This window comes from Hydra viridissima, unplaced genomic scaffold (assembly GCF_058129835.1).
Source record: "Hydra viridissima isolate aposymbiotic clone 2 unplaced genomic scaffold, HvirCarnegie_v1 scaffold_1, whole genome shotgun sequence".
Taxonomy (NCBI): Eukaryota; Metazoa; Cnidaria; class Hydrozoa; order Anthoathecata; family Hydridae; genus Hydra; species Hydra viridissima.
In genome coordinates, this window is record NW_028324300.1 from 41,184,166 (window position 1) to 41,210,438 (window position 26,273).

The 26,273-nt window shown below is 29.2% G+C and overlaps 1 protein-coding gene, 1 long non-coding RNA gene and 3 pseudogenes across 3 annotated transcripts; all 5 read left to right on the forward strand.

Moving 5' to 3' along the window:
- Positions 1-7,605: 7,605 nt before the first annotated feature.
- Positions 7,606-7,989, forward strand: LOC149895050 (uncharacterized). Its single transcript, XM_090080544.1, has one exon. It carries the CDS (start codon positions 7,606-7,608, stop codon positions 7,987-7,989), a length of 384 nt encoding a protein of 127 aa, XP_089936670.1.
- A 502-nt stretch (positions 7,990-8,491) lies between these two features.
- Positions 8,492-11,086, forward strand: LOC149895051 (uncharacterized; annotated as a pseudogene).
- A 3,812-nt stretch (positions 11,087-14,898) lies between these two features.
- Positions 14,899-15,750, forward strand: LOC149895052 (uncharacterized). Of its 2 annotated transcripts, none has more exons than XR_016445072.1 (3): positions 14,899-15,200; positions 15,358-15,426; positions 15,515-15,750. It is a non-coding gene; the product is annotated as an uncharacterized LOC149895052 (long non-coding RNA). The 2 variants fall into 2 exon arrangements; XR_016445073.1 differs by having other exon boundaries at positions 15,518-15,750.
- A 1,764-nt stretch (positions 15,751-17,514) lies between these two features.
- On the forward strand, positions 17,515-19,381 carry LOC149895053 (uncharacterized; annotated as a pseudogene).
- A 484-nt stretch (positions 19,382-19,865) lies between these two features.
- LOC149895054 (uncharacterized) lies at positions 19,866-22,134 on the forward strand (annotated as a pseudogene).
- Positions 22,135-26,273: the final 4,139 nt, after the last annotated feature.

Below are 26,273 nucleotides of genomic sequence, written 5' to 3' on the forward strand. Positions count from 1 at the left end.
GTATGAACCTACAACAAAGAAAGGCTTTTTAGCTCCTGTCCAAAATCGCGATGCTGCAACACTGATTCCAATCATACATTAATGGATACTTTCTGGTTTTATTGTGTGGAGTGACATGTGGAGAGCATATAAAAATGTGCAAGCTCCTGCATATTTACATGGGACCGTTAACCATACCCTTAATATTATAGATCCGCAGACAGGCGTGACAACAAATCAGGTGGAATCTATGTGGTGTCGAGCCGAAACAAAGTTCAAATCAATGATTGTGCCAACTAACCGCGAAATGATAGCTAATTATTTATCCGAATTTATGTGAATGGCAGAGATTTCCCGAATATCTGTTTTTTCACTTTTGGGATCAGGTTGTAACCACATAATCTGTTTGACTGCTAACATTTATAGCTTTTTGTGTGCATCGAACGGAACATACATTTATAATTCATGCCGAGGATCATGTAAAACGACTATTTTCATAGCCACACAAATTAATCAAAAACATTTTTGCAAAGAATATTTAGGAATCCCATTTTTACTAATTAATGAAAGTTTTTTCAATAACTTTTTTTAACAATAACTAACTGGTTAGTAACCGGCGCTCCCCGGCATAAAAAAGAAAATCTCCAAAATATACTTAAATAGATGTTATAGAAAAGTCACAATTAAAAGTTTTGCTACAGATACTTTGTGAGATTTTGCCTCCTAGGGGTTTCCGTATAGTAAATTAGGGGAATCCTAGTAAACGAAGAACCCCCTAGGGTCAAAATTCTGGGAAAAAAGCAGCCTATGATCTTCCCCTGGTAAAATGAGGGCTCTGTGCAAAATTTGCTATGATTCGGATCAATACTAGACTTGTATAAATTACACACAAACTTTAGGCTTTATATATTAGGTAACAATTTTTATTGATAAAATAGTTTAAAATTCTATTATAAAATTAAAATTCACAAGAAGGAATAACATGCTTCATAAGAGTATCATGTTTCATAGCTCGCCTGCCTGTCTGATTACACTCGAAAGAGTATTTACGTCAAAAAACACTTTTTGTAGTAAAAACCAGGTCAGCAATATTTTACTTTAGAAAACAAAATCAACCGGAAAGTTAGTTTATTTAAGATGGCGATTATTAGGGATTTGTCGTATATTTTTGTACTTTCAACTTCAGATTAGAGCACTTTCCATTGATTTTGAGACCTATGTTTTTATACGATTCTTAATCAGCATAAAATTCTCTATCAGAATCAATCATAAAAAAAGGGGAGTGGAAAGTCGAATAGCACCAAAAAACCTGATCACCTTTTATTGTAATTTTTTGTCAGTTAAAATGATATATGCAATTAGCACAATTTTTTTAAATTTTCTCTTTTTTATGCTTAATAATTTGTTGTACGTAACTTAGGGATCTTTTTGAATGGGGGGTGAATATTGTAGTAATGCACATTTGTCAAATATCGAGTTACTTAACTTTTATAAGGGGTTTAACTAATTAATTAGCTTAGTTTGCATTTGCAACACTTTTGAGGAAAGAAAATATTCATATATATGTTAAATTCTTATATGTATTAAAAAGAAAAAATTCTTATATATGTAAATCATTGTTTTACATTTTGGTATTCTGGTAAAAGGTCTTCATCAAAAACTTGATTACTCTTAATAAAAATAACTCTATTCTCCTGACCACCGTTATGGCAAAAACGGGGAAGGGAGGTTAGTGTCAAAATATTTAAGAGAATTAAATTTCCAGTGAGAAAAGGAATTTTTAGTAAGTGGTAGCAAATTACCGTTTACTAAAAACCATTGCAACAAAGAGGCCATATATAAAAATGGTCAGATTAGTGCCATGTATAGTAATGGTCAAATGGTCAGTTACTTTTATTAAAATTTATTTAGTTGTGTACATTTAACGGTTTAAAGACAATTTCCATTTTTAAAGAAAGGTGTGTCAAGGGGATACCAAAAAATTATTAACTCATGTATAATATGCGGTCTCTTAAATTAAGTTAAATTAAGTTAAAGATGGCGGTCGTATTTTTATTAAAAAATTTTTTTCTTCAAAAATTTCAAAAGTTTAATAGTTATAACTTTGCAAACTTAATATATCGATATGGCACCAAAAGTTGATTATGTTTTTAAAAAACAGCTTGATGAGTTAATTACAAGAGTGTCAGAATTGGAACGTAAAGAAATTGAAAACTTGTCGAAAATTGATAAACTAGTGATGTTTTATTAACAGAACGAGTTTAAGTGTTAGAAGGAAAAAAAAACGGACAGCATTTAGATTGGAGTAAATTATTTAATACGAAGAAGTACGATAATTCTACAGAAGAAATAAAGGTGACTCAGGGTATTTTTGATTTAAGTAAAGATGTAAGTAAAAGAGATAAAAATATTATTTTTGGTATACAAAATTCAACTGATTCGGATGCTGGAAATAGAAAAAGATTTGATGAAAATATTCTTAAAAATCTCTTTTCTGAAATAAAAATTAATCCTGACAAAATAAAAAGAATCCATCGCTTCAAAAGTAAAAATGAAAGTAACACAAAAATGGAAACAAGCACACCTTTGTTGGTCGAATTACCTGATAGTTCAGATAAATTCGCAATATTAAAAGCTGCCAAGCAACTAAAAGATTCTGAAAGTTTCAAAAAAGTATCTATTCATCCAGATCAAAATGAATTAGAAAGAAAACTTACAAAGAGCTTGATTTTAAAAAGAAATAAACTAAATGAAGAGCTAAATTCAAAAGGTCAGTTAAACAATCCCTTTCGGTTTGGAATCAGAAATAATGAAGTTAAAAAGATCAGATCAAGTTAGTGAAAAAATAAACCAAAAGAATAAGAAAAACATATATCAATGTACGAATTCCAATTACAATGTTTCTGTTTACAAATCAAATGATTCACTGAACAGTAAAATAATGCTTGTTGATTCAAATACTGATAATAAAGAAGTGCATCTGAGTATTAATTTTCTAAACTGTTTTTATACAAACGCCACATCACTGAATAACAAATTTGAGGAGTTAATTTACCAAATAGCTTGTAATCAGATGCAAATTATTATGCTTTGTGAAACCTGGGGTCACTACTATAAAACTCATTCCGATCGGAATTCACGACCATTTCATCTGAAACCCGCTGAAATGAGCGGATTGTTACTATAAACATATTTTTTCGGAATTTCCGCTAATTTCAGCGTAAAAACCCAATTAAAGTTTACGCGATCTCTGTGTAGCGGAAATCGTAAATCCGATAATTTGAGCTTTTTTTTTTTTTAACAGTTTCTTGTTTTGAAAACAAAAACAAAAATCAAACTCAATCTCTAACATTTCTTATTGACAAAATTAGAATAATAAGTTCCACATTTCATTTTTCACTGTCTACCTCGACAACAGATAATCAACAGTGGGTAAGAAATTAAAAATATGAATTTGGGCACGAATAAATTTCTTACTTTTTTCAGACCAAACTCTATTTTCATATGAATTTCTCCACAAATATCAAATACCAAGTTAATCATTAAATATTATTTGCAAAAATAGAGACTATTAAGGTTAGTGTCACTAATAATGAAAGAAACTGCTTTGCCAATTACAAATACTTTTATCTAGATTTCTTAATATTGCAGTAGAACACACTGAATTTGAATATAAAAACTCAGAATTTAATTCTAGAATAGTTGTACTATATTCTATAGAACTATTTGAGTCTAATGTCAAAAACAATCTCATCCAGTGGTATTAGCTTTTGACTCCCCATACTACTTTTGTTAGAATCTGTCACCTTCTTTGTAGTCACTTGTTTGATGTTGTCCCAGAAGTCCTACATAGTTAAATAATACATTTTAAGTTTGTAACATTTTACAACATTGATTACATCCTATACTATGATAATGCATTGTTGCAGTATTTTGCACCATCTAGGAACCATATACACCTTGGGCAATAGGTCACTTTTACTATATTAAAATATTGTCAGGTAACTAAAACTGATGCCTGGCAATTTTTATTTTAGTAAAAATGACACAAATTTTCCAACTTACAAAATGTGTAAATGGCATCTAGGGGTCAACATAGACAGGTGATACTAAACCAATACTTTTTATAAAGTAAGATTATCAAGGATATGATAACCACTGACTTTCTCTCTCCTACAAAACTTACACTAAATGATTAAAAAGAGAACTAAACTTTTCATGAGACAACAAATAAATTTGTTCGATTGGTCAGAGCAAGCTTGATTATTACTTTAATTTCTCCTAAAAAAATTTAAATAAATGGAATCGAATTGTTCAATTTTAGTTTGCTAGAACAACTTTTAGGATGTTTTTTGATGCTTTTTAAAGGTATTTATTGTTATTTATAGAGAAGTAAAAGTGGCGAAGGCTTCCTTTTAAGGGTTTATAATAGGTTGCATTCAGGACCAATACATTTTGTCTGGTCAAAATGGATCCTGCTTCTAACAAACCAAACTAACATCTAATGTGAATAAAACTTGGTAATCTAATTTTAAACTAGGTTTAGAATACTTTGGGAAATGTAAGAAATTAGGTAGTAGATGTTTGGAATGGGGAGTCCATTTGCAACTGCTTTAGAAAAGATAGCCTCAGATGCCCAGGTTTTTTTCAAGATTGTTAACCTTTGGTGTTTTTGAGCCATCTGTGACTTTCCACCAAATCTTCTCATTAAAACATCTTTGAATTGTTTAATCCAGTCTGCCAAATTTTTGTGACAAACTTAATGACACTCGAGCTATGTAGGCGTCTTTTTTCTGTCCCCTTGGATAAAAAACATTAAAGCACATTAAATATAATGAACTATGTGTGAGAATAGTATTATGTATAGGGTCAACATAAACAGGCAACAATAACAATAAAGAACAACTTTGATGTAATGTGATGAAAATTTTTTTAACATGACATAATAATTTCACTACTTTAAAATTACTGTTTAATTGTGGCTGTGTGCCTGTCTTTATTATGCCTTAGAAAAAAAAATTTTTTTTATTGGAAGTTCTATGACATATAATTATTGCCTTTGTGGTATGTCTATAACATAGGAAAATTACAGTGAAAAAATTACTTATAACTATTTAATGGTTTTAATCGTTTAATAAAACATTGATTAGCTGGCCTTGTAAATTGATAAAGAACGTCTTAAAACTCCTAAAACATATGAACGTAGGACTGTGGTAGTTGCACAGAAAGATTTATAATTGGAAATAAATATAATGTATATTTAAGATAAGGATATTGGGTTTACTTACATTTCTTTTTTGAAATTTATTTTTCTTGTAGCATTTAGTTGAAAGTTTGCACAACTATCTATAATATAAACAGAACAAAATGGAAAAAAACAATGGATTAACTAGATAATATCTTTTTGGTTTTTATGAATCCGCTAATATTTTCGTCGGAAAGTTTTTACGATACGAAAAAAAATGTTTATAGTAGAGGCAATTAGGGATTATCGGGTTTACGCCAATTTTGTCGAATCCGATGAAATTCATCGGGTTTACGATTTTTTAAGTTCCGATCGGAATGAGTTTTATAGAAGTGACCCCTGGTGGACTGATAAATCAGCAACAAATATTAAAGGTTTTAACTTGTATAGAAAAGATCGTGGACATATCAGAGGTGGAGGAGTCTGTATAAACATAAAAAATGCAATAAAACCTTATCCTGTGACTGAAGACTGTTTAGTTAATAATGCCATTGAACAAGTATGGTGTTCAGTTGAGATTGGTCTGGAAAATATCTTATGTGGATGTATATATAGAACAGGTGCTGGTGATATATCAAGTTGCCAGAAAATAACTAAATCTATTCGACATGCTTATAAAGCTTGGAAAAATGGTACATACACAGGATTTCTAATCTGTGGAGATTTCAATTTTTCAAATATAAAATGGTTCAATGATGGTTCATGTAAACTCGAAAATGATTCAGATTTGATTGCCTTAGAATTTATAGAATTTTTAAGTGATTGCTTTATACATCAAAATGTCTCGTTGCCAACATTTCAAATTAACTTTGGGTTTGGCACAAATTTATTAGAATTGGTCCTCACAGAAAATAGAAATCGGGTTTTTTCTTTGAATTATTTACCTCCCCTAGGTGGAAATGAACATGGACACCATATAGTAAACTTCAAATATTTTTATAAAAACAACAATATTGATCAAAAACCAAAATTTAAAACAAAATTATTAAAGAAAATTATGAAGAACTTTCAAAATATTTTACAAGTTTTGTTTGGGAAAAAGAGTTTAAAGATTTAAATGCTAGTCAAGCTTACAAAAAATGGCTAAATATATATCATACTGGATGTGGTAAATTTATTCCAATTATTAGTTATGATACAAATAAAAAGTATGCTCCATAGATGACTAAAGAACTTCGAAAAATGATTAAGTTAAAGAAAAGGTTATGGTACAAATACAGGCATTCAAGATTTAAACAAACTGACATGGTAAATATCTATAAAACATTAAACAAAAATGTAAAAAAAAGAGTCAATAAAGATATAAGAGTTTTTGAATTAAACCTGGCTAAAAACTCAAAGAACAACCCTAAAAGTGTTTATTCATAATTAAATAGTAAGATAGTTGTAAAAGATTCAATTAAACCACTCAAAACTTTTGATGGTTCAATTATAACAAATGAAGTAGATTTTGCAAATTTTTTAAATGAGAATTTTGTTTCAGTATTTTTAAAAGATGAGGTGTTAGACCATGTAACTTTTCCTTCAAAATGTAATTTTTATTGTAGCGATCCAAGTTTTAATGACACTGATGTTGAATCTCAGTTAGTAAACCTTAATGTTAATAAAACAATCGGTGTTGACAAAGTTCATCCTCGTGTTCTCAAAGAATGTTAAAAATCACTATCACATCCTTTATCACTGATTTTTAAAATGTCATTTTATAGTGGTGTTATACCAAACGAATGTTTAAATGCAAACATAACTCCACTATTCAAGAAAGGAGATAATTTAGATCCTTCAAATTATCGACCAATATCAATAACATCAATAGTATGCAAGGTTATGGAGAAAATTATTCACAATGCTATGATGAACCATTTAACTTTAAATAAGTTAATAGCAAGTGAACAGCATGGATTTGTTAATAGTAAAAATTGTTGTTCCAATTTATTAGAGACTTGATTTTATAACAAGCAAAATTGAAACTGGTAACAATATTGATATAATATTTTTGGACTTTGCAAAAGCCTTTGATTCACTTTCTTTATCGAAATTATGCTGCAAGCTATATGGTTATGGTTTTCAATCCTAAATCCTACAATGGTGTATATCATTTCTTAGTAACAGAAAACAACGAGTAGTTCTGGATGAGTTTGTTTCATTTTGGCAGGAAGTCACAAGTGGAGTTCCCCAAGGTTCTGTCCTCGGTCCACGTCTGTTTATCATATTCATAAATGACTTAAAAGTAAACATACTAAATAAATTAGAATTATTTGCCGATGATACAAAAATAATGTCAGTAGTTAATAATGATAGTAACGCCAACGCTCTTCAAAAAGACTTAAATAAGTTGGTCGAATAAGTGGTCTATTAAATTCAACAGAGAAAAGTGTAAAACAATGCACATTGGCAATTTGAATCCTCGATTTAGTTACAAATTAGGAGATCACATTTTGCAAAAAACAGAAGTTAAAAGAGATTTAGGTGTGATAATATCAAATGACCTTAAATGGGAAAATCATGTTATCAGTGTAGCAAATAAGGCAAATCGAACACTGGGTGTTTTAAAACACGGATTCAAATACCTTGATGTTTCCATATTAAAATTGTTATACAAGTCAACTATTAGGCCGCAGCTTAAATATGCAGCATCTGTATGGAGCCCATATTGTACTAAAGATATTAAGAGACTTGAAAATGTACAGCGTAGATCGACAAGGATTGCATCACTGAATGGTATTTGTTATGAAGAAAGGAGAAAGATATTGGGTTTACCAACCTAACAAGAAAGGAGAAGAAGAGGCGACTTAATAGAGATGTTTAAAATATTAAATTCAGCTGATTATATTAGATTTGAAGAGCCTTTGAGTTTTTATAACAGCATGTCTAGATATCGTCATACACAGGTCAGAAATTTAAGGTTTAAGTTTACTATCCGAGTACCCCAAAAATGTTAACAAATATAGTAAGTGGGGCATCTGGACACTTTATTTTCATATTTAGAAAAATCTGGGAGGTATCACATTTTTAGAAAATTGACATAAAAAATCTGCTAAAAAGTCATTATTTTCGTACTTAAAAAAACTAAATACACTGACAGAAAGTTGAAGTTTATTTTAAAAAATGTTCATATACCAACTTTCAAGGTCTTTAATTTAATATTTATACATAAACTTTATTAGAATACACAAAGTTGGTCAAAAAAACATTTTTTATTAAATATATTTCTTTTTGACTACGCTTTTTTATTTTTATTTTATTATAGATACCTGATATATAGAATCTATGGCTCCTCTGCTCTCTAAGGAGAAGAGAGAATACCATTTTAAAAGAAATCGTGTACTTTTTCAAAAGATCATTTGCTGTTGCTGCCTTGAAAAGAACAACAAATGCGTTCCAGTTAATAAAAATTTGGAAGGTCTGGTTCAAGTTTTCTGTAAGCCTGAGTTTTCACTTAAAGTATTTGCCTACCCTACAGGATTATGCCCAGGTTGCAAGAAAAACTTGTATCTCTGTAAGGCTGGTAAAACTATTGCAGACACAGTTTCTTTAAAATGGAAAAATTCTGCTTGCAAACCTCTAGAGATTGCTCAGTATTATGCAGTATATGCAGTCAAGAAAGAAATAGATTATTAAATAAAAGTATGAAAAAGGGAACTAGAGCAACACTGAAACTTTGCCAAATATGTTTATGTGAAATTGCTAAAGGTAAACCCCACAAATGTTTCCCTTTAAAGAGTAGCACAAATCTTTCTGAGAGTATTTCTAAAATTTCTAAATAAGTAAAAGAACAAGTAGCTTCTTCCCTTCTTAAAGAAATGTATTCTGATCAAGGGCAAAGTCTAGGAGCTCAAGCCATTCTCAGAACAGGTAAAATATTGTTAAATAAAAATAGCTGTTATGTACGTTCTTAAAATAACAGTTTATATTATATTAAGGAGGTAAAAGTATTCATATTACACTCGGTACTCGGGAAAGTGACCAGAGAAAGATTCCTTATAATGAAGTAGAAGTTTTGGTAAATACCTTAGGACTTAGTCAATTGAAGTCAAATGAAATGTTAAAAACTTTGAGGAGAAGCGGTGTAAAGAGTTATACATGGAGAAAGCCCTGGATGAAAAAAGTAAACTACTTTCCAACTTTTATGTCACTGAATTATTAGACTTTCAAGAAAAAGAAAATGATAATGACTATGCTACAGTGAAGAGACACTTGGTATATATTGAAGATATTACAGCATTTCTGGATTTTGTAATGAAATATCGAGGGCAGGTTCCACAAAACACATCTGTAAAGGTTGGTATAGATTCAGGTATTTATATTTAATTTATTTAATTTATATTACTTATGATATTTTAATATCATGAGTAATATAATTTAAATTCGTCTTTTTAGAAACTTGTTTTAAAAAATATTATTAGTACATATTTATATATAAAGATGTATGTGTGTAAGGATATATATATATATATATATATATATATATATATATATATATATATATATATATATATATATATATATATATATATATATATATATATATATATTATAGGTGGAGGATTACTGAAAGTTATAGTAAATCTGTTTGATCCAACCAAGGACAGGACAGAAGATAGCAGCTCCTTAAGATCATACTCAGGAGCAAATACGTCACTTGTTTTAGCTTATTGTGAAAGAGTAAGTGAGAATCATTCTAACATGACAATGATTGTGGAAAGATTAAAGTTGCATGAATGCAAGTACTCATTGGCTTCTGACATGAAGTTAATCAACATATTGCTAGGAATTTCGGTGTGTTTGTTTTAAATAATTTTAAGATAATAAGACATATCATGGTAAAAACTCTATTAGGAAAAGGTTTTTTTTACCCTACAATATATTTATAAATTGAATTATAATATAAAATTTTAGGCTCATGGAGGAAAGTATGCTTGCGCATGGTGTGAAGGTTCTTCAGAATTATTTGCTGGAGAGTTAAGAACATTTCAATCTTTGAATAATAACTATTAACTGTATTCATCTGCAGGATCTCCGGTGAAAAGAATGAAAGAATATAAGGTATAAATGAATAAATATATTGTAAATATTTTCGAAATTTATCATCCATTACCATTTTATCATTTTAAATAGGATAAAAAAAATTTATTTCCATATATTTAGAATGTCATTAATCCTTGTCTGCTTAAGATAGAAGACAAATCCCTAAGTATAACAAGAGAGATTCCATTACCAGAACTTCACCTTCTGATGGGATTTGTTAACCATGTGGCAGCATTTATAATGCAACTTTGGCCTGGATTTATAGATTGGGTCAAGAGCATTGGATGCCTTCGAAAAGGTTACCATGGAGGAACATTTGAAGGAAACACGTGTAGAGAGATACTTAAAAGTTGCGACAAACTTGAGTTGATAATGCCTGTTAAACTGTATCCTCTCTTAGAAACAATGAGAAAATTTAATAAGGTTGTTCATGGTGTCTTTGGCTATAAACTTTTAAGTTTAGTTTTACACAAGTTTTACACAAAGCTATAAGGATGCGCAAGACTATTGCAGAGAGGTAATTGCTGTTTTCTTTACCCTTTGTATTTAAAACCAAGTTATTGATAAACATACTTATAGTAAGCTTTTTTAGTTTTTAGGTAAACAGCTCACGGTTACTTGGAAAGAACATGCTGTAACAGCACATCTGGAAACATTTGTTGATTTGAGTGGCCTTTCCCTTGGGCAGTTTAATGAGCAGACATCTGAATCTTGCCATTCCAAGATGAAAAGTGTAATAAACAGGTTTGGAGTCTCGCAGTACAGCAACAAACATAAGGAAAGAAGCAAAAGAATTGCTGAAGTGTTCAGTTCAAATAATTTATAAGTTATTGAACATTAATTTTACATGAAAACATAAACATTATTGAAATCTTTAGTTAAAAAAATTTCTATATTTATTCAAAAAGACATTATAAATATATTAGTAGAAACAGTTTTTGAAATATTTTATTTATTATTTATTATATTATTATTATTTATATATATTAGGTTATTAGATTTACAATACTAATATTTAACTATATTACAATACTAATAAATTATTTATATACTATCAATATGTTCTACTTTACTAAGCATACTATGTTCCTAATATTTAATATGTTCTAATATTATGTTCCTAATATTAATAATAATTATTTATATACTATCAATATGTTCTACTTTACTAAGCATACTATGTTCCTAATATAATTCAAGCATATCTAAACCTTTTTCACCAACTTAGATATATCTAAGAGCTGTCTAATGAAGTTGATGTATAAATACAAAATTTAAGAGCATAAAAACTTGGAATATAAAGTTGTTTTATGTTAATTTTACTGTTCCGTCAATGTATTTAGTTTTTTTAAGTACGGAAATAATGACTTTTTAGCAGATTTTCTATGTCAATTTTCTAAAAATGTGATACCTCCCAGATTTTTCTAAATATGAAAATGAAGTGTCCAGATGCCCCACTTACTATATTTGTTAACATTTTTGGGGTACTCGGATAGTAAACTTAAACCTTAAATTTCTGACCTGTGCATAATAAAAGACTTCATCGATAATATACTAAGAAATTATGCAGGTATTATTATTTAACAAACAGAGTGGTCGACAATTGGAATTTACTGTCACAGGATGCAATCGATTCTGCAAACAAAGACACGTTCAAAAATAAAATAGACAAAATTTTGAACTTTTGATACCAAACTCTATTTACGAACTTTTATTTTAATTACGAAATTTTACATTTAACGGCTGTTACAGTCAAAACTCTACGTAGTTTTGACTCACCAAACTTAAATAGTTTGTACAGGAAATTTTATGTTAAATTATATTATATTAAATCTTAATAATTAAAGTTCATGTTATAAAAAATATAACAAGAATTTAGCTTTACTTTATTTTCAATTTAAAGCTTGATGAAGTGTTATTATTTTGTGTTAGTAACTAAAAACGTATTGTTTTGAACTCAGTAATGTCGAGGAAAATGGTTCTGCTTTACACTGATATAACATATGTCAGTTTTAATTATCTCAAATAATGCTAAATAATTGGTAAATTATTTTACCTCCGCATACTTTTATTTTAATTTTACAGATTGTTTAATTTTTTCAATTTGAAGGCGTATTTCTAAAAGGGTATAAGGTTAGGTTTCGCAACTTATAATTGTGGAAAACAGCCACTAAAAATTAACAGACCGACCATAACCCGTATTACGGGTTGCTTTGTGTTAGTATATTATAAGTTACATACGAAGATAACTTTACAAATGAATTCCAAACTAAAACTAGCTTTGCTAATTTAATATATTTTTGTTATAATATATTAAAGCTGTTGGGTTTTATTTAAATAAAATATATATTTTATTTAAATTTAATTTAAATAAAATATATATTTTATTTAAATAAAATATATATAATATATATATGAAAACCTCACTGGAAAAACGATCAAGCTACATTTTTATTGTTTTGAGTAAATGAGATTTTAAACTTCAAAACACCATAGTTCATTTAATTGTAAAGCTAAATAATTGTGTAACTTGATCGGTTTTCTAGTTATATATATATATATATATATATATATATATATATATATATATATATATATATATATATATATATATGTACTACATATATATATATATATATATATGTACTACATATATATATATATATATGTACTATATATATATATATATATATATATATATATATATGTACTATATATATATATGTACTATATATATATATATATATATATATATATATATATATATATATATATATATATATATATATATATATATATATATTATATATATATATATATATATATATATATCCCAGCTAGCACACATACGTTGGGCCGACGTTGGGCCAACGTCGGAAGCGTTGGCCAATTTTATAAACTTCGCGCTGACGTTGGACCAACGTCGGGCCAACGTCGAAATACGACCATTTTTAAATGCGTACAGTGTGATACCGGGTTTAGCGTTAAAAAAGTTTTCGTCCATTTTTAAAAGCTGTGTGGCGCAACTTTTTATTAGAGTATTTTATTGCTTTGAATTTCATGATTTTATAATAATTTCGTAGTAATTGAGTATTGAGTAATTTCGAATTTAATATCAAATCATTAAAAAAATAAATACAAACATGCTAATTTTTATATCTATTAAGATGCAGTTTTTAATTTTTCTTTAAAACAAGAGTTTATTTAATTAAATTATAATGTTTATAATGTCATTATGTATAATTATAATGTTTATAATGTTTATAATGTCATTATATATAAATTATAATGCTTATAATGTTTTTAGTTTTTAATGACATTATAAACTAAAGTTAAATAAACTCTTGTTTTACTCTTGTGTGTACTACATACATTAATCATTTATGTACTGTACATACACATAAATTAATCGTATATACGATTAATTTGCATGATATCATGCATTACTTTTAAAAGTCATGTAGTTTGTATCAATAACAATATGTCATAATGTTATTGATACAAACTGTAGGATTTTTAAAACTGATGTATGATATAATCAACTACAATGTAGTTAATTGTATCATCCCTCAGTTTTATCTAGTTAATTTATCTAGTTGAATAATATCTAATTAATAATGTATGTACCACCTACAGTACTAATGCATGTAGTACACACATTATAAATAATAGTGTATGTAGTACATAAACATAATGTATGCAGTACATAAAAAGCATAACACTGTCTATACTATATAGACAACTACTGCATGTCAAACACTGTATGATACAGTCTGTATCATAAAATATGATACAGTCAGTATCATATAGCATGTTACATACAATTAAAGAGTTGTTAATTACTAAAGACTTAAGTAGTTAATAACTATACAGTCTATACAGTCTAAATAGTTATTAACCACTTAAGTCTTTAGTAGCTCATTATTTGGTAATACTTAATAAGTGTTACCAATTTAGTGTTGCATTTTGTTATATGCATTTGTGGTACTCTACAAAATGAATGCAATGCCAACAAATGTACTGATTAGTATTTTTTAAATCACATTTTTTTGCCATGTTTATGCAGGTAGATTGAAAAAATTATTTTATTATGTTTTATATACATTTTATTTGTATAAACTAAATATTTTTTGCATGTGTTTGTCATTAACTACTTTTTTACTTCAAATATAGATTTTTACTTTCATATAGATTATTTATTGAATATAAAAATATGTAAATTATGTTACTGTTATCTACAAACACAAATATATATAACCTATTACCTATAATTTTAACAGTAGTTATGTCTAAAGCTCATCAAATGAAAGATGCAAGTTCAAATGTTTATATAAAGTTGTATAATGAGGAGCATTCAAACGTTAAAGTTGCTCTCAAGTGAAATCAATATGCAAGATTTGTAAGAATGCTAAGCTGTTAGAATGAACATTATTATGTTTGAATATGTGTATAATTTGTACAAATATTTTAATATAATTATAATTATTGTTACAACAAATTTTGATTTTTCTCTGTGTTACAAAGTTAAAGATGCTTCTTTGATCAGCATTAATGTTAAATATTTATTTATTAGTAAATCCATGTGTTTAACAAAGATAACATATTTTTAGTAGATGGTTTTGTTTACAAAGATGTTAGTAAATGCATGTGTTTTACGAAGATAAGGTATTGGTAGTAAATATACGTGTACCTCATTCCTGTATTATAATTCTTATCTGCATTATAATTGTATGTTGTTAAAATGTCCTAAAGTTATAATATATTATATAACTTCTTGTTTCTGTATAGTTTTTGTATTTTATGTTTTTATTATTTATTGTTTCATTATTATTTTTTGACATTTATAATTATTTACTGAATGAAGCTTTTGTTTAAATTGTTCTTTTTTTCAGTTATGTTTAAAGGGGCGTTTATTTTTTAATTCATTTGGCAGCTGTTAAAGAGGGAGAAGGTAACAATTATTTGGTAGTGTATTAACTATATATATTTGTGGCATTTTAATGGTAATTGGAATTCTTTTAGTAATTTTATAGTAGAGTTTTGAAGCTTGTTGTCTCTAATTATTGCAGTGAAATACTGAATCTATTATTCGAAAATTTTCTGTATAGACCATGACTTGAAAAAATGAATGCAATATCAACAAATGAACCTTATGTTTTTTCACCATTTTTGTCCAGGTAATACATAAAAAAAATTATTATATTTTTATTTATGTGCATTTTACACTCACACAAATATATATAACAATACTTATAATTTTAACAGTAGTTATGGCAATGCCTAAAGCTCATTAAATGAAAGATACAAAATCAAAGATTATCAAATTAAAGATTATCAAAGACTATCAAATTGTATAACGAGGAGCATTCGAATGTTGTAGTTGCTCTCAAGCGAAGTAAAGATGCAAGATTCGTTAGGATGCCAAGCAGTTAGAAAGAACATTATTATGTTTAGATATGTGTATAATTTATACGATTATTTTAACTTAATTATAATGATTATTATAACAAACTTTGATTTTCTCTGTGTAATTATTAAATTAAAGTTGGTTCATTAATCAGCATCAATGTTTACTTTTGTTTCTTAGCGCCAAATTTTATTTTAACTTATTTGGACATTTTAACAAACATTAGAAGAAATAGTTGCGCTTTATTTAAATTAATAGTTGCACTTTATTTAAAGAAATAGCTGCGTTTTCTCTAAAGAAATAGTTCCACCTTAGTTAAAGAAATAGTTTACTAATTAAAGAATTAGTTTTAACTTGTTTGCAAAAACTATTGATTCAAAAGGTGTGCACATCTTTTGAATCAAAAGCAATGATTTTGCAAACAAATTAAAACTATTAATAATAATATTTAACGTTATATTTTAGTAATTATTATTATTAAAATATTACGTTGGGCCAACGTCAGAATGCGACGCTCGCCCAACGTCGAAATCCGACGTTGGGCCAACGTTGGCCCAACGGTTGGTTTCGACGTCGCGCCGACTACCAAATCGACGTTAAGCCAACGTCGGTTACCAACCATCGGCCAACCAACTTTTCGACGTCGGCCCGACGTTGGCCCAACGTATGTGTGCTAGCTGGGATATATATATATATATATATATAGTACATAGTCATTTTTGCAAAAATATTGAATACGACACTAGTATTCCAAGCTGTCGACATATTCTTTTTTAACCATAATTTCAATTTTAACTATTTTTGCTTAACTTATTTTAGAAGCGATACAAGACAGCTTTAAAGTTAGTGAAAAAGAATTATTACGAATTGCCGGAAATAAACTTAAAAATGCCCCAGGAAGATTGCATCATTCCATTGATATTTAAGAGAAATATTTACATTATAATACTATATGTGTTTCATTATAAATGACATATTTGTAATATAACTACATTTATAATTTTTTTTAAAATATATTAATATTTATCACAGATTTGCATTTATTACTGACTTTTTTTTATATCTAATACCCCAGCGGGCACACGACGGACAAACAACGTTGATAAACAGTCGATTTTTAGTCGCGACGTCATACAACCAAAAATCAACATTTTATCAACGTTGAAAATTCGTTTAAAACAATTAACTTGACTCGACGTTGATTCAACGTTAATTCAACGTCTATATTTCTAGTTCGACCGTTGAAACTAGAACTAAATACGCATGCGTGACTTTACTAGTTATTTGATGTGCTTTTTATGAGGTTTTGAATTTAACTAATTTAAACAAAAAATACCACATTGCTTAACTTGTGATGCAGTCAGTAAGATAAATATTAAATCAATCTTTCTTGATGACTTAATATTTCATCAGTGTGGATTATATGTTGAATTTGCTTGAACTATTTTTAGAGTTTGTTTGAACTAGGTAAATGTATTAAAAAATTTGTTTAATGTACTTAAATAAATTTTTTTCATTAAATACTATATATGTTAGTATATTTGACTATACTAATTGTATAATATGATATAAATATAAAATATGTATTTATTATATAATTACATTTATTTATACATATATATATATATATATATATATATATATATATATATATATATATATATATATATATATATATATATATATATATATATATATATATACATATGTATATGTATATATATATATATATCTCTAGAGCATTACCCAGAAAAATCTTTTATCCACGTTTTTGCGATAATTTCTATTGTTATTGTTCCCCAAAATATTAAGATTTTTTATTGATATTTTCATTTTACTACTTACGTTGTTTGGGGAGATGGCTACTCGGTTAAAGCGATGGAGACGGAATAATATTTTGGTTAACAAGCTTCTAAATAGTGACAATATTGATATTGATTGCTCAGTTTCATTAAATAAAGATGTTTGTAGTAGCAGCAGCAACTGTGAGGCTACTGCAATAGTAGATTATGAATTTAATTCAGACTCTATATTACAGGATGAAGATGATAATGTTGAACTCAACATTACCAAAAGTTTAAGTTCTAGTTTGAGCAGTTTTATATTACAAGATGCAGATGCTAATGTTGAACTCAGCATTACTAATAATTTAAGCTCAGTGCTTGCTTCCTGGGCAACACGTAACAGATGTTCAAGGGACTGTGTTAATGAACTTCTTTTGATATTAAAAGGTAATGGACATAATGATCTTCCTCTTGATGCACGCACACTAATGCAAACTCCTCGATCAGTTAATTGTTACTCTAAGTGTGGGGGAAGTTATGTTTATTTAGGAATTGAATGTGGTATTAAGCGAAAACTTCAGAAAAATCCTCATGATTCTAATATGGTTGAGCTTCTAGTTAATATTGATGGTTTACCACTCTTTAAATCTACAGGTACAATTATAATGCTTATATAAAGTAGAAGATTTTTTGAATGATTTTTTAATTGAATATAAAGACCTACACACTAATGGTTTGATCTTTAATGGTATAATTTATACTTTATCCATTAAGCTATTTATTTGTGATGCTCCTGCTAGGGCATTTGTAAAATGTATTAAATCACACACAGGTTATTTTAGTTGTGAGCGTTGTACAATAAAAGGCTCATATGATGGATGGGTAGTCTTTCATGTTGTGGAGTGTCCTCTGCGAACAGATGTTGACTTTGCTGCAATGTTATATGAAAAGCATCAGTTGAAACGAACACCGTTATTAGATTATAACATATTGTGTGTGAAGAGTTTTTCTTTAGACTACATGCATCTTGTCTGCCTTGGAGTAGTAAAAAGGATGTTTAAGTTTTTAATTGGGGATGGGCCTCGTGCTTGTAGACTTTCACGTTTGCAAATAAGTGAAATTGTAAATCGTTTGTCAATTTTAAATGGGAAAATGCCTTCAGAATTTTCAAGACAGCCAAGAACGGTGATTGAATGGAAAAGATGGAAAGCCACTGAATGTCGACAGTTTCTACTGTATACTGGTTGTGTTGTGTTGAAAAATATTGTTAATGAGGGTGTTTATACACACTTCCTTAAATTATCAGTTGCATTTAATATCTTACTAGATTCAAATGCAAGCAACAGAACTCCTCAAATGCTTGACTATGCACGAAAACTTCTTTTTGATTATGTTTCTTCTGCTATTCAATATTTTGGACCTACTTTCTCCACTTACAATGTGCACAACTTGCTTCACATTGTTGACGATGCAGAAAATTTTGATTGTTCTCTTGATGATATTTCAGCATTTCAATTTGAAAATTACATGCAAGTGATCAAAAGATTTGTTAAAAATGCTCATAATCCGTTAGCCCAAATTGTAAAACGCAGTGAAGAGCTGGAAAATTGTGGTTCAGTATATTCGATCAAGTCTATGAAGACTGTTTGCTCTATTCGAGATAAAGACTGTTGGTTTTTACTAATTAATGGAAAGTTTTGTCGTGTCAAATCTTTGTATGAAAATGGTTATTGTGATTGTGATGTTTTGAGAAATAATGAATTATCAAGCCTTTTTACGAATCCGTGTGATTCCAAGAGTTTGAATATTGTTTGCGTTAAAAAAAGCTATTTGTCTGACAAATGTATAATAAATAAAGCAGATTTTTCCAGGAAAGTTGTATGCATGTCATATAAAAATGGATTTGTGCTTGCTCCTTTAGTCCATGATATTGTTTGGTAGAAAATTAACGTATCAAATTTTGCTCTTTTTTTATTTTATATATATATATATATATATATATATATATATATATATATATATATATATATATATATATATATATATATATATAACTCGATGTAATACATTGTTAAATGATAGAAATGCATAAAAATAAAACAATTAAAAAGTTGTCTTGATTTTTAATCTTTAAGTTTAATTAATAAAGCATTTTATGATTTCTAAATAAATAAAAAATTACTAAATAGTTAACTTAATATCAAATTGTATTTAAAAAATAATCATTAAAATTATTGTCAAATGTTAATAATTTTTTAATGGTAAAGCGTTTTAACACTTTAATTTCAATATTATTTTCACTAGGCAACTATATAATATATCATAGACTATAATTTAAAGTTGTATTCTTATGTTGTTTTGCACTAATAAATTTTTTATAAATGAGTATAAAGTGTTGTTTTCTAAAGTAAACTTTTCCAGATAAATAAAGTATAGCATGGCATTAAAAATGTACATACGAGCTGTCTGGATAGAAAATGGAGAAGAAATAGAGGGTACAGCGCCAGAATGTTGGGCAAAGGAGAATTTTTTGTACTGGCCATCATCATGAAATGTAATAAATTGTTTCAATGAAATGCGTGAACCACAGGCCAACTGGCACAGGTTTAAGCTATTGAAAATAAAATGTCGTGGAGGTAATTTTCTGATAATCATAAAGTCTTTTCATTGTTTTTTTAGTTAGCTTCTTCTATGTATATGTTATTTTTAGTGTTTGGGAAGTAGTAGGCCAAAGAAGTTTGGGGAAAAGTAGGCTGAATTTTATATTATATGATATATTTAAATTATAATTTCAAATTAAATTATCAATTTTAGATCGTGAGTTGTGTGATAACTTTGAACTTGCAACTACCAGTGATACTCAGGTAGAATCGGATTCAGAATATGGTAATTATTTTCTTAAGTTGATAAAAGATGTTTGCTATATTTATTGACTTGTTTAAATGTATTCAATATAATAAAGTTAAAAAAGAATATTAAATCCAAGTATTAACAGTTTTATTTTTATCTATTAGAGAAACCACTTCCATTCTCATTGAAAAGAAAGCAAACTCCAACTAAAAATAACAAACAGAATAGTAAGCAAGTGTCTATTCCTGTACATCAAGCAAAAAAGAAAAAAATAACAATGCATACTCCGCATGCTGTGGCTCAAGGTATTGATTGCCTGTATGCAAGTTGTTTTAGAACCAGTGCGTTCTTTTAGATACTTTTGTGGTTTAATTGCTTGTTAAATTTGTTGTTGACTTGGCATCATTTTTTATTTAAAAATGCAATTTTATTATTAGTACATTGATTATTTTTTTAACATAATAGGTTAACATGATAGAAATACTTTATTATCTAAAAAACATTTAGATCAACAATGGCAGGGTTTTTATGAGGAAAAAGATGATTTCAATATAGTGCAAAGCCAAGGGTGGTTCGTGTGCTTTTCCGCAGAAGAGAAAAGAACTTCTTTTGCCGGAGACACCCATATTAAATTGCCTTACAAAAAAAGCAACTAGAAAAGATGCATCACTGAGTGGAAAATTTCCACTTACTGAGGAAAGTATGTAAAATATTTGATATTTATTTTGGCATGCATTCACTTTTTTTGATTGTGTGTTTCAATGATTTTAGAAATTGATTGTTGTTCGGTTGCTTAAGCTATTTTTTGTATCTTTATAATTAGAATTTCAGAAGAAAGTTATATGTGCTCTTGCAGAAATGAAAGAGATGTTAGTGAAAACTCTCTTCAGTAATGCAAATAATATCATGACAAATAGTCCAGAAATTCCATGCATGAATTTGATACAGTCATTTAGGGATTATGATTGTAGTTTAAGCGATTCCCAGGTGAAATTTGAAGTGGTAGGTTTCTTCAAACCATTATTTTTTGCAGTTTGTCTTATTTGTTTTTTAACATTTTGTTAATCTACTTGTAACTTTTTATAAGTGGACTTTATAAATTGATGAAATAAATGTGAATTATTTTTTTAAACCTCTAGGTTAACAAACTTTCTAAAATTGGAGGTGATACCATTAAGAAAAATACAAAAAATGTGATGGAAAGGTTAGTTGCTAAAGGAAGTAATTTTATTTTACCATTAAGAAATTCAATTTTTTTTTTTTCAAAGCTTCAAAAAATCTTTAAAATTTTTTTATTATAGTTTGTTTTGAAGCTGTTTAGCATTGAATTTTGGAAATTTTTATTGAAATTGAAATTGAACTTTTACTGCAAAAAAAAGTTCATTAAATTTAGGGAATTTCAAACCCATTGGGAATTCCCCGGTATATTCGGTGCCATTGGGCTAGCTAAAACCCTGATACTATATCAATATTTAATGTATAATAATAATAACGTATCATGTAGGTTGATGACCAATGGTTTACAATCAAAGTTTAATATGGCTGGCAGTAAGGGTAAAGAGAAGTTTGAAGGCACAAACATTTTTAAGGTTGTTGTTGGTAAGTCACATTTATCTATTATTGAAAAACACAATTTGATACTTCGGTGCTGTTTTATTTTGAAGTTCTTGCTGTATTTTATGCAAATTTCTCAGGCAATACTTTTTTTTATAGATAGCGTCATGTTAAGTAAAGCGACTGCTACAGTTGCTGAAATCAGAAAAGAAATAATGAATTTGTTAAAATACGCACCTGACAGATTAAATGGCGGTGGTCGGCGCGTAAACGACGAGATTAAGATATAAAATTGTATGTTAATATAAAAAGTATATATAAAAAGAATTCTTTTTATATTTTACATCTTTTTTTTTTTATATTTTGCGCTAAGAGTAGTACTACTCTTAGCGCAAAATATTGCTTTTTTATTGTGTTATTTTATCGCAAGTCGAGGCAATTTAACATCCTATAGGATATAAGTTATATCCAATTGGATGTAATATTGTTATCATATAACCGAAATTCAACGTTGAAATTACGTTGTTTCAACGTTGTTCTAACGTATTATCGACAATATATCGACCAAATATCACCTTCTCGAAGTTGATATTTGGTTGATATGTAGTCGATAAGACGTTAGAACAACGTTGAAACAACGTATTCATCGACGTTGTTTCAAGGTCGTGGTTTTCAACGTCGGATTTTGTTTCCAATTCCACCAAATTTCAACGTTGTTTCAACGATGCATATGGTCGGTTTGCGACGTTGTTTCAACGTTATTTCAATGTCATTGTGCCTGCTGGGACGTGTTTTGAATAGGTTTGTTGTACGTCTATTACCAACGCATTTCATTTATCTAGTTAATACGTACTATAGATTTGCATTAATACTCAAATTATGGATATCTGAGACGTATTTCAAATACCTCTGTTATAGGTCTATAATCAGCGCATTAAAATCATCTAATTAATACGTATTATAGATTTGCATTTAAGAAAGAGATTATACGTATCGAAGAGTATTTTATTTCTATAATATAAGTTTTTTTTCTTGCTGGGTGTAATCAAGTATATGAGGTTTAGTTGATGTCAAGATTTAGAAAACGCTGAAGTTTTTATCCTATGCCAGATTTACTCATTTAAAATTTATAGCGCAATAATTAAAATATATTAAGAAAGTTTGTCGATTCAACAGAATATACGTTTTTTAAACTGGTCTTCTATTTTTTTCGATTTAAGCAGGAAAGAAGGCCATGTATTTAAGCAGGCTATGCCTACGCAATCTATTTCCATTATCCCTATTACCCTACCATCATTTCATGATATTTAGGTAAATAAGTCGTATCTTGAAATGGGTGTGGAGAAAGAAGGGATGCGTAAGATCGCCGATGAGTATTTTATGCTTCAGGCGTAAGTGAAGGTAAGAGGAGGTGAAGGCGCGGTCAAGGGGATTAAAAAGCGAGGATTGAAGCGAAAGTAGTGGGAGACAACTAGCGCGGTTAAGTATCGTGCATAAAGCAGCGAGGCTGGAAGCGGTTAAATCTGCATTTCTATTTTCTTTTGATGGTAATAAATTTTTTACCAATAAGTTTGTTTTTTAACAAATACATTTCAAAAATTAGTTGATCATTCGTTAACATTTCGGTGACGTTATTTTCTATTTTTCAAGTTTTTTTTTTTTTTTTTTTTTTATCTAAATATTAGGAACCCGAGAATATAAACTCGAATAAAAAATCGGACAAAAAAGCCCGAAAGTGTATATAAATAGCAACACTTCACACTTAATATAGAGGCAATCTTAGAGCTTTAAGAGTTCCGAGTATAAAACGTCCAGATAAAACGTTTTCACACTCTATTAGTAAACGTATATTTAGCTCTTAATCGTATTTTTTTAATACAAAATATAAATCTTAGCAACTTGATTTTTCTACACATTAGCATGATATATGAAGTGTTATATAATAGAAGGGGGCGCTAGTGCACTTTCGCACCCCCCTTTTTTTATTGCAGATTATGATAGAGAATTTTATGCTGATTCAGAAAAATATAAAAACATGGACCTGAAAATCAACGGAAAGTGCTCTAATTCGAAGTCAAAGTTGTAAAAAATCCCACTGAAAACCCTAATATTCGCCATTTTGAGAATAATCAGTTAATGATCTTTTAGCTTACAAAAGCAATACGTTAATAGCATGGTTTTTACGTTAAAAAAGTCGTTGAAGTATGTTTTTCCGAAGTGTCTTCGTAGAGCGCAATGCGCTCTACATAGCCATAAGCTACTCAGAGCGCAATATTGTACATGCATGCGCAATTATTTTATTATAACAGTACGATTTATATTTCACAATAAAGCTGGTTGGATAGGCGGTTAGGGTCAAGGTAAGGGTTAGGGATAGGGATAGGGATAGGAATAGGGATAGGGATAGGGCAATACAATAATAATTATTCATCAATTTGTCTACATTTTCACATTCTACGTTCAACCTTTATTTGAAATCTTCCATTAATTTCATTTCGTTATAATACTTTAAAATAATAATGCTAACGCTGATGGAAACCAGGTTTGTTTATTGCGCAATGTAACGATAATTAATTTTCGTTAAAATTGAAAGCGTTTTGAAAAAAATGGCGAATATTAGGGTTTTTATAGGGATTTTTTACAACTTTGACTTCGAATTAGAGCACTTTCCGTTGATTTTCAAGTCTATGTTTTTATATTTTTCTGAATCAGCATAAAATTCTCTATCATAATCTGCAATAAAAAAAGGGGGGTGCGAAAGTGCACTAGCGCCATAGAAGGGTATATGCAGGATGAGTTATAATCTGGAAAAATGTCAAAAGGCAGCTAAATAATGCTTACGAAATTGGTTTTTTGAATGATAAGGTTAAATTTACTAACTCTAATGTTGTAAATTAAACATAACCTAATATACAGATGAAGTAAATAATAGGTGCATATATAGAGAAATTTTGACAACCTGTGATGTATTTCTAGTTTGGTAAAAAAATCTTACTGTCATACAAATATATGATTGATTTTTCTAATCAGCTTGAAAAAAAAGATTCTGGGCTTTTAAAGTTATATTGAAAACTTTCCAAATAGTTTATTTCTTTAAATAAGTTTCTAAATACTAAGAGAACAAAATATGGTTTCTGCAAATAAAAATGATTGATGAAAAATTTCTTCAATTCATTAAGACCATCAAACCAGAAATGATTCTTAATTGATTCAAAAATTTTGTTTAAAGATGTTTACTGTTGTAATCAAAAAGGCAGTTTGTCAGTTTTTCCGGGTAATCAGGGTGGGTGGTGGATCGCTTGAAGCGCTGCCAATGTTGGCCGAAATCTTGATGGGCTGCTTCGACGGCTTGTTCACTGAAGCGACCAAGGGAGGAGTTTTGGCGATCAATAAAGTCACTGATGTGGTGAAACACAACATGTAACTTTGGAGTTATATGGCAGTTTGGAAGTGCAAGGAAGGATGCCTTGAATTGTTGGATCTTTTCAAAATAATCGAAATTCAGTTCTGATCCAAAACAAGCTCGAACAACGCTGTCAAACTTCTGAAGTGTATCCACAAAGCCAAGAACTTGAAATGCTGAGTTAACTTCTGCTAGTTAATGAAGACGGTCCACATCTTTTAGCAATTTTCGGCACTCATTTCCTTCAAACTGCCCACCATGGTAAGGACTCTGAGCAATGTTGAGGGAAGATGGCCATGCCTCAGCTTCAGGCCACACACCTTTAAGCATTTTGTAAAGGAGGTTGACAACACCTAGGAGAAGGTGCAACTCAGGGGGAGGAATGATGTCCCAGATGAGTTTGTCATTTGGTCCATTGATGGTCGGGTAATGGATGACAATGCCAGTCAATTTAGCTTTGGCATGCACTCCACCAGACCGCCTGAAAGACTCGAACCTTTTCCTAAGGGAGCCCAAAGTTCGAAATGTTCCTGCATTTTCAAGGTTGTTTGCATGAATGTCACACCAGGCACAGGGGTGTGAGCTGGAGTGAGCCTGTAGGCCACAGAGAATGTTGGCCAATTTCAGATCGCATGCGATGAAAAGATTCACAGCATCGCAACCAACAAGTGCCCATACTTGGTGAACACTTTCATATGTTTCTGGAAACTCTTCAACAACAGCTAGTAGCATCTGACGTTTCACTCCAGTGTCTTTGGCAACTCGCTGCGTCAAGGATCTTTTAGCAGGTGAACTTCTAGATTCCTTATTTACTGCAGAGCTCTTCTCAACAATCGTAAGACAAAATTTCATAAACCCCTTGCCTCAATCAATGCCAAGCTTGACCAGCGGCTCAGAAGAAATATTCCGAGAGGTAGGAACTCTGTGGAGAAGATCCGACAAGCTCTTACAGTGAGCAACTGTAAAATCTCTAGAGTCCCCTTTAGTGCTTGACCCCTTGATTTGTGTGTGTGTGAAGAACTCACT

Coding starts and splice junctions, on each gene's coding strand:
- LOC149895050 (XM_090080544.1), top strand. CDS start 7,606: ATGCACATTGGCAATTTGAATCCTCGATTTAGTTACAAATTAGGAGAT.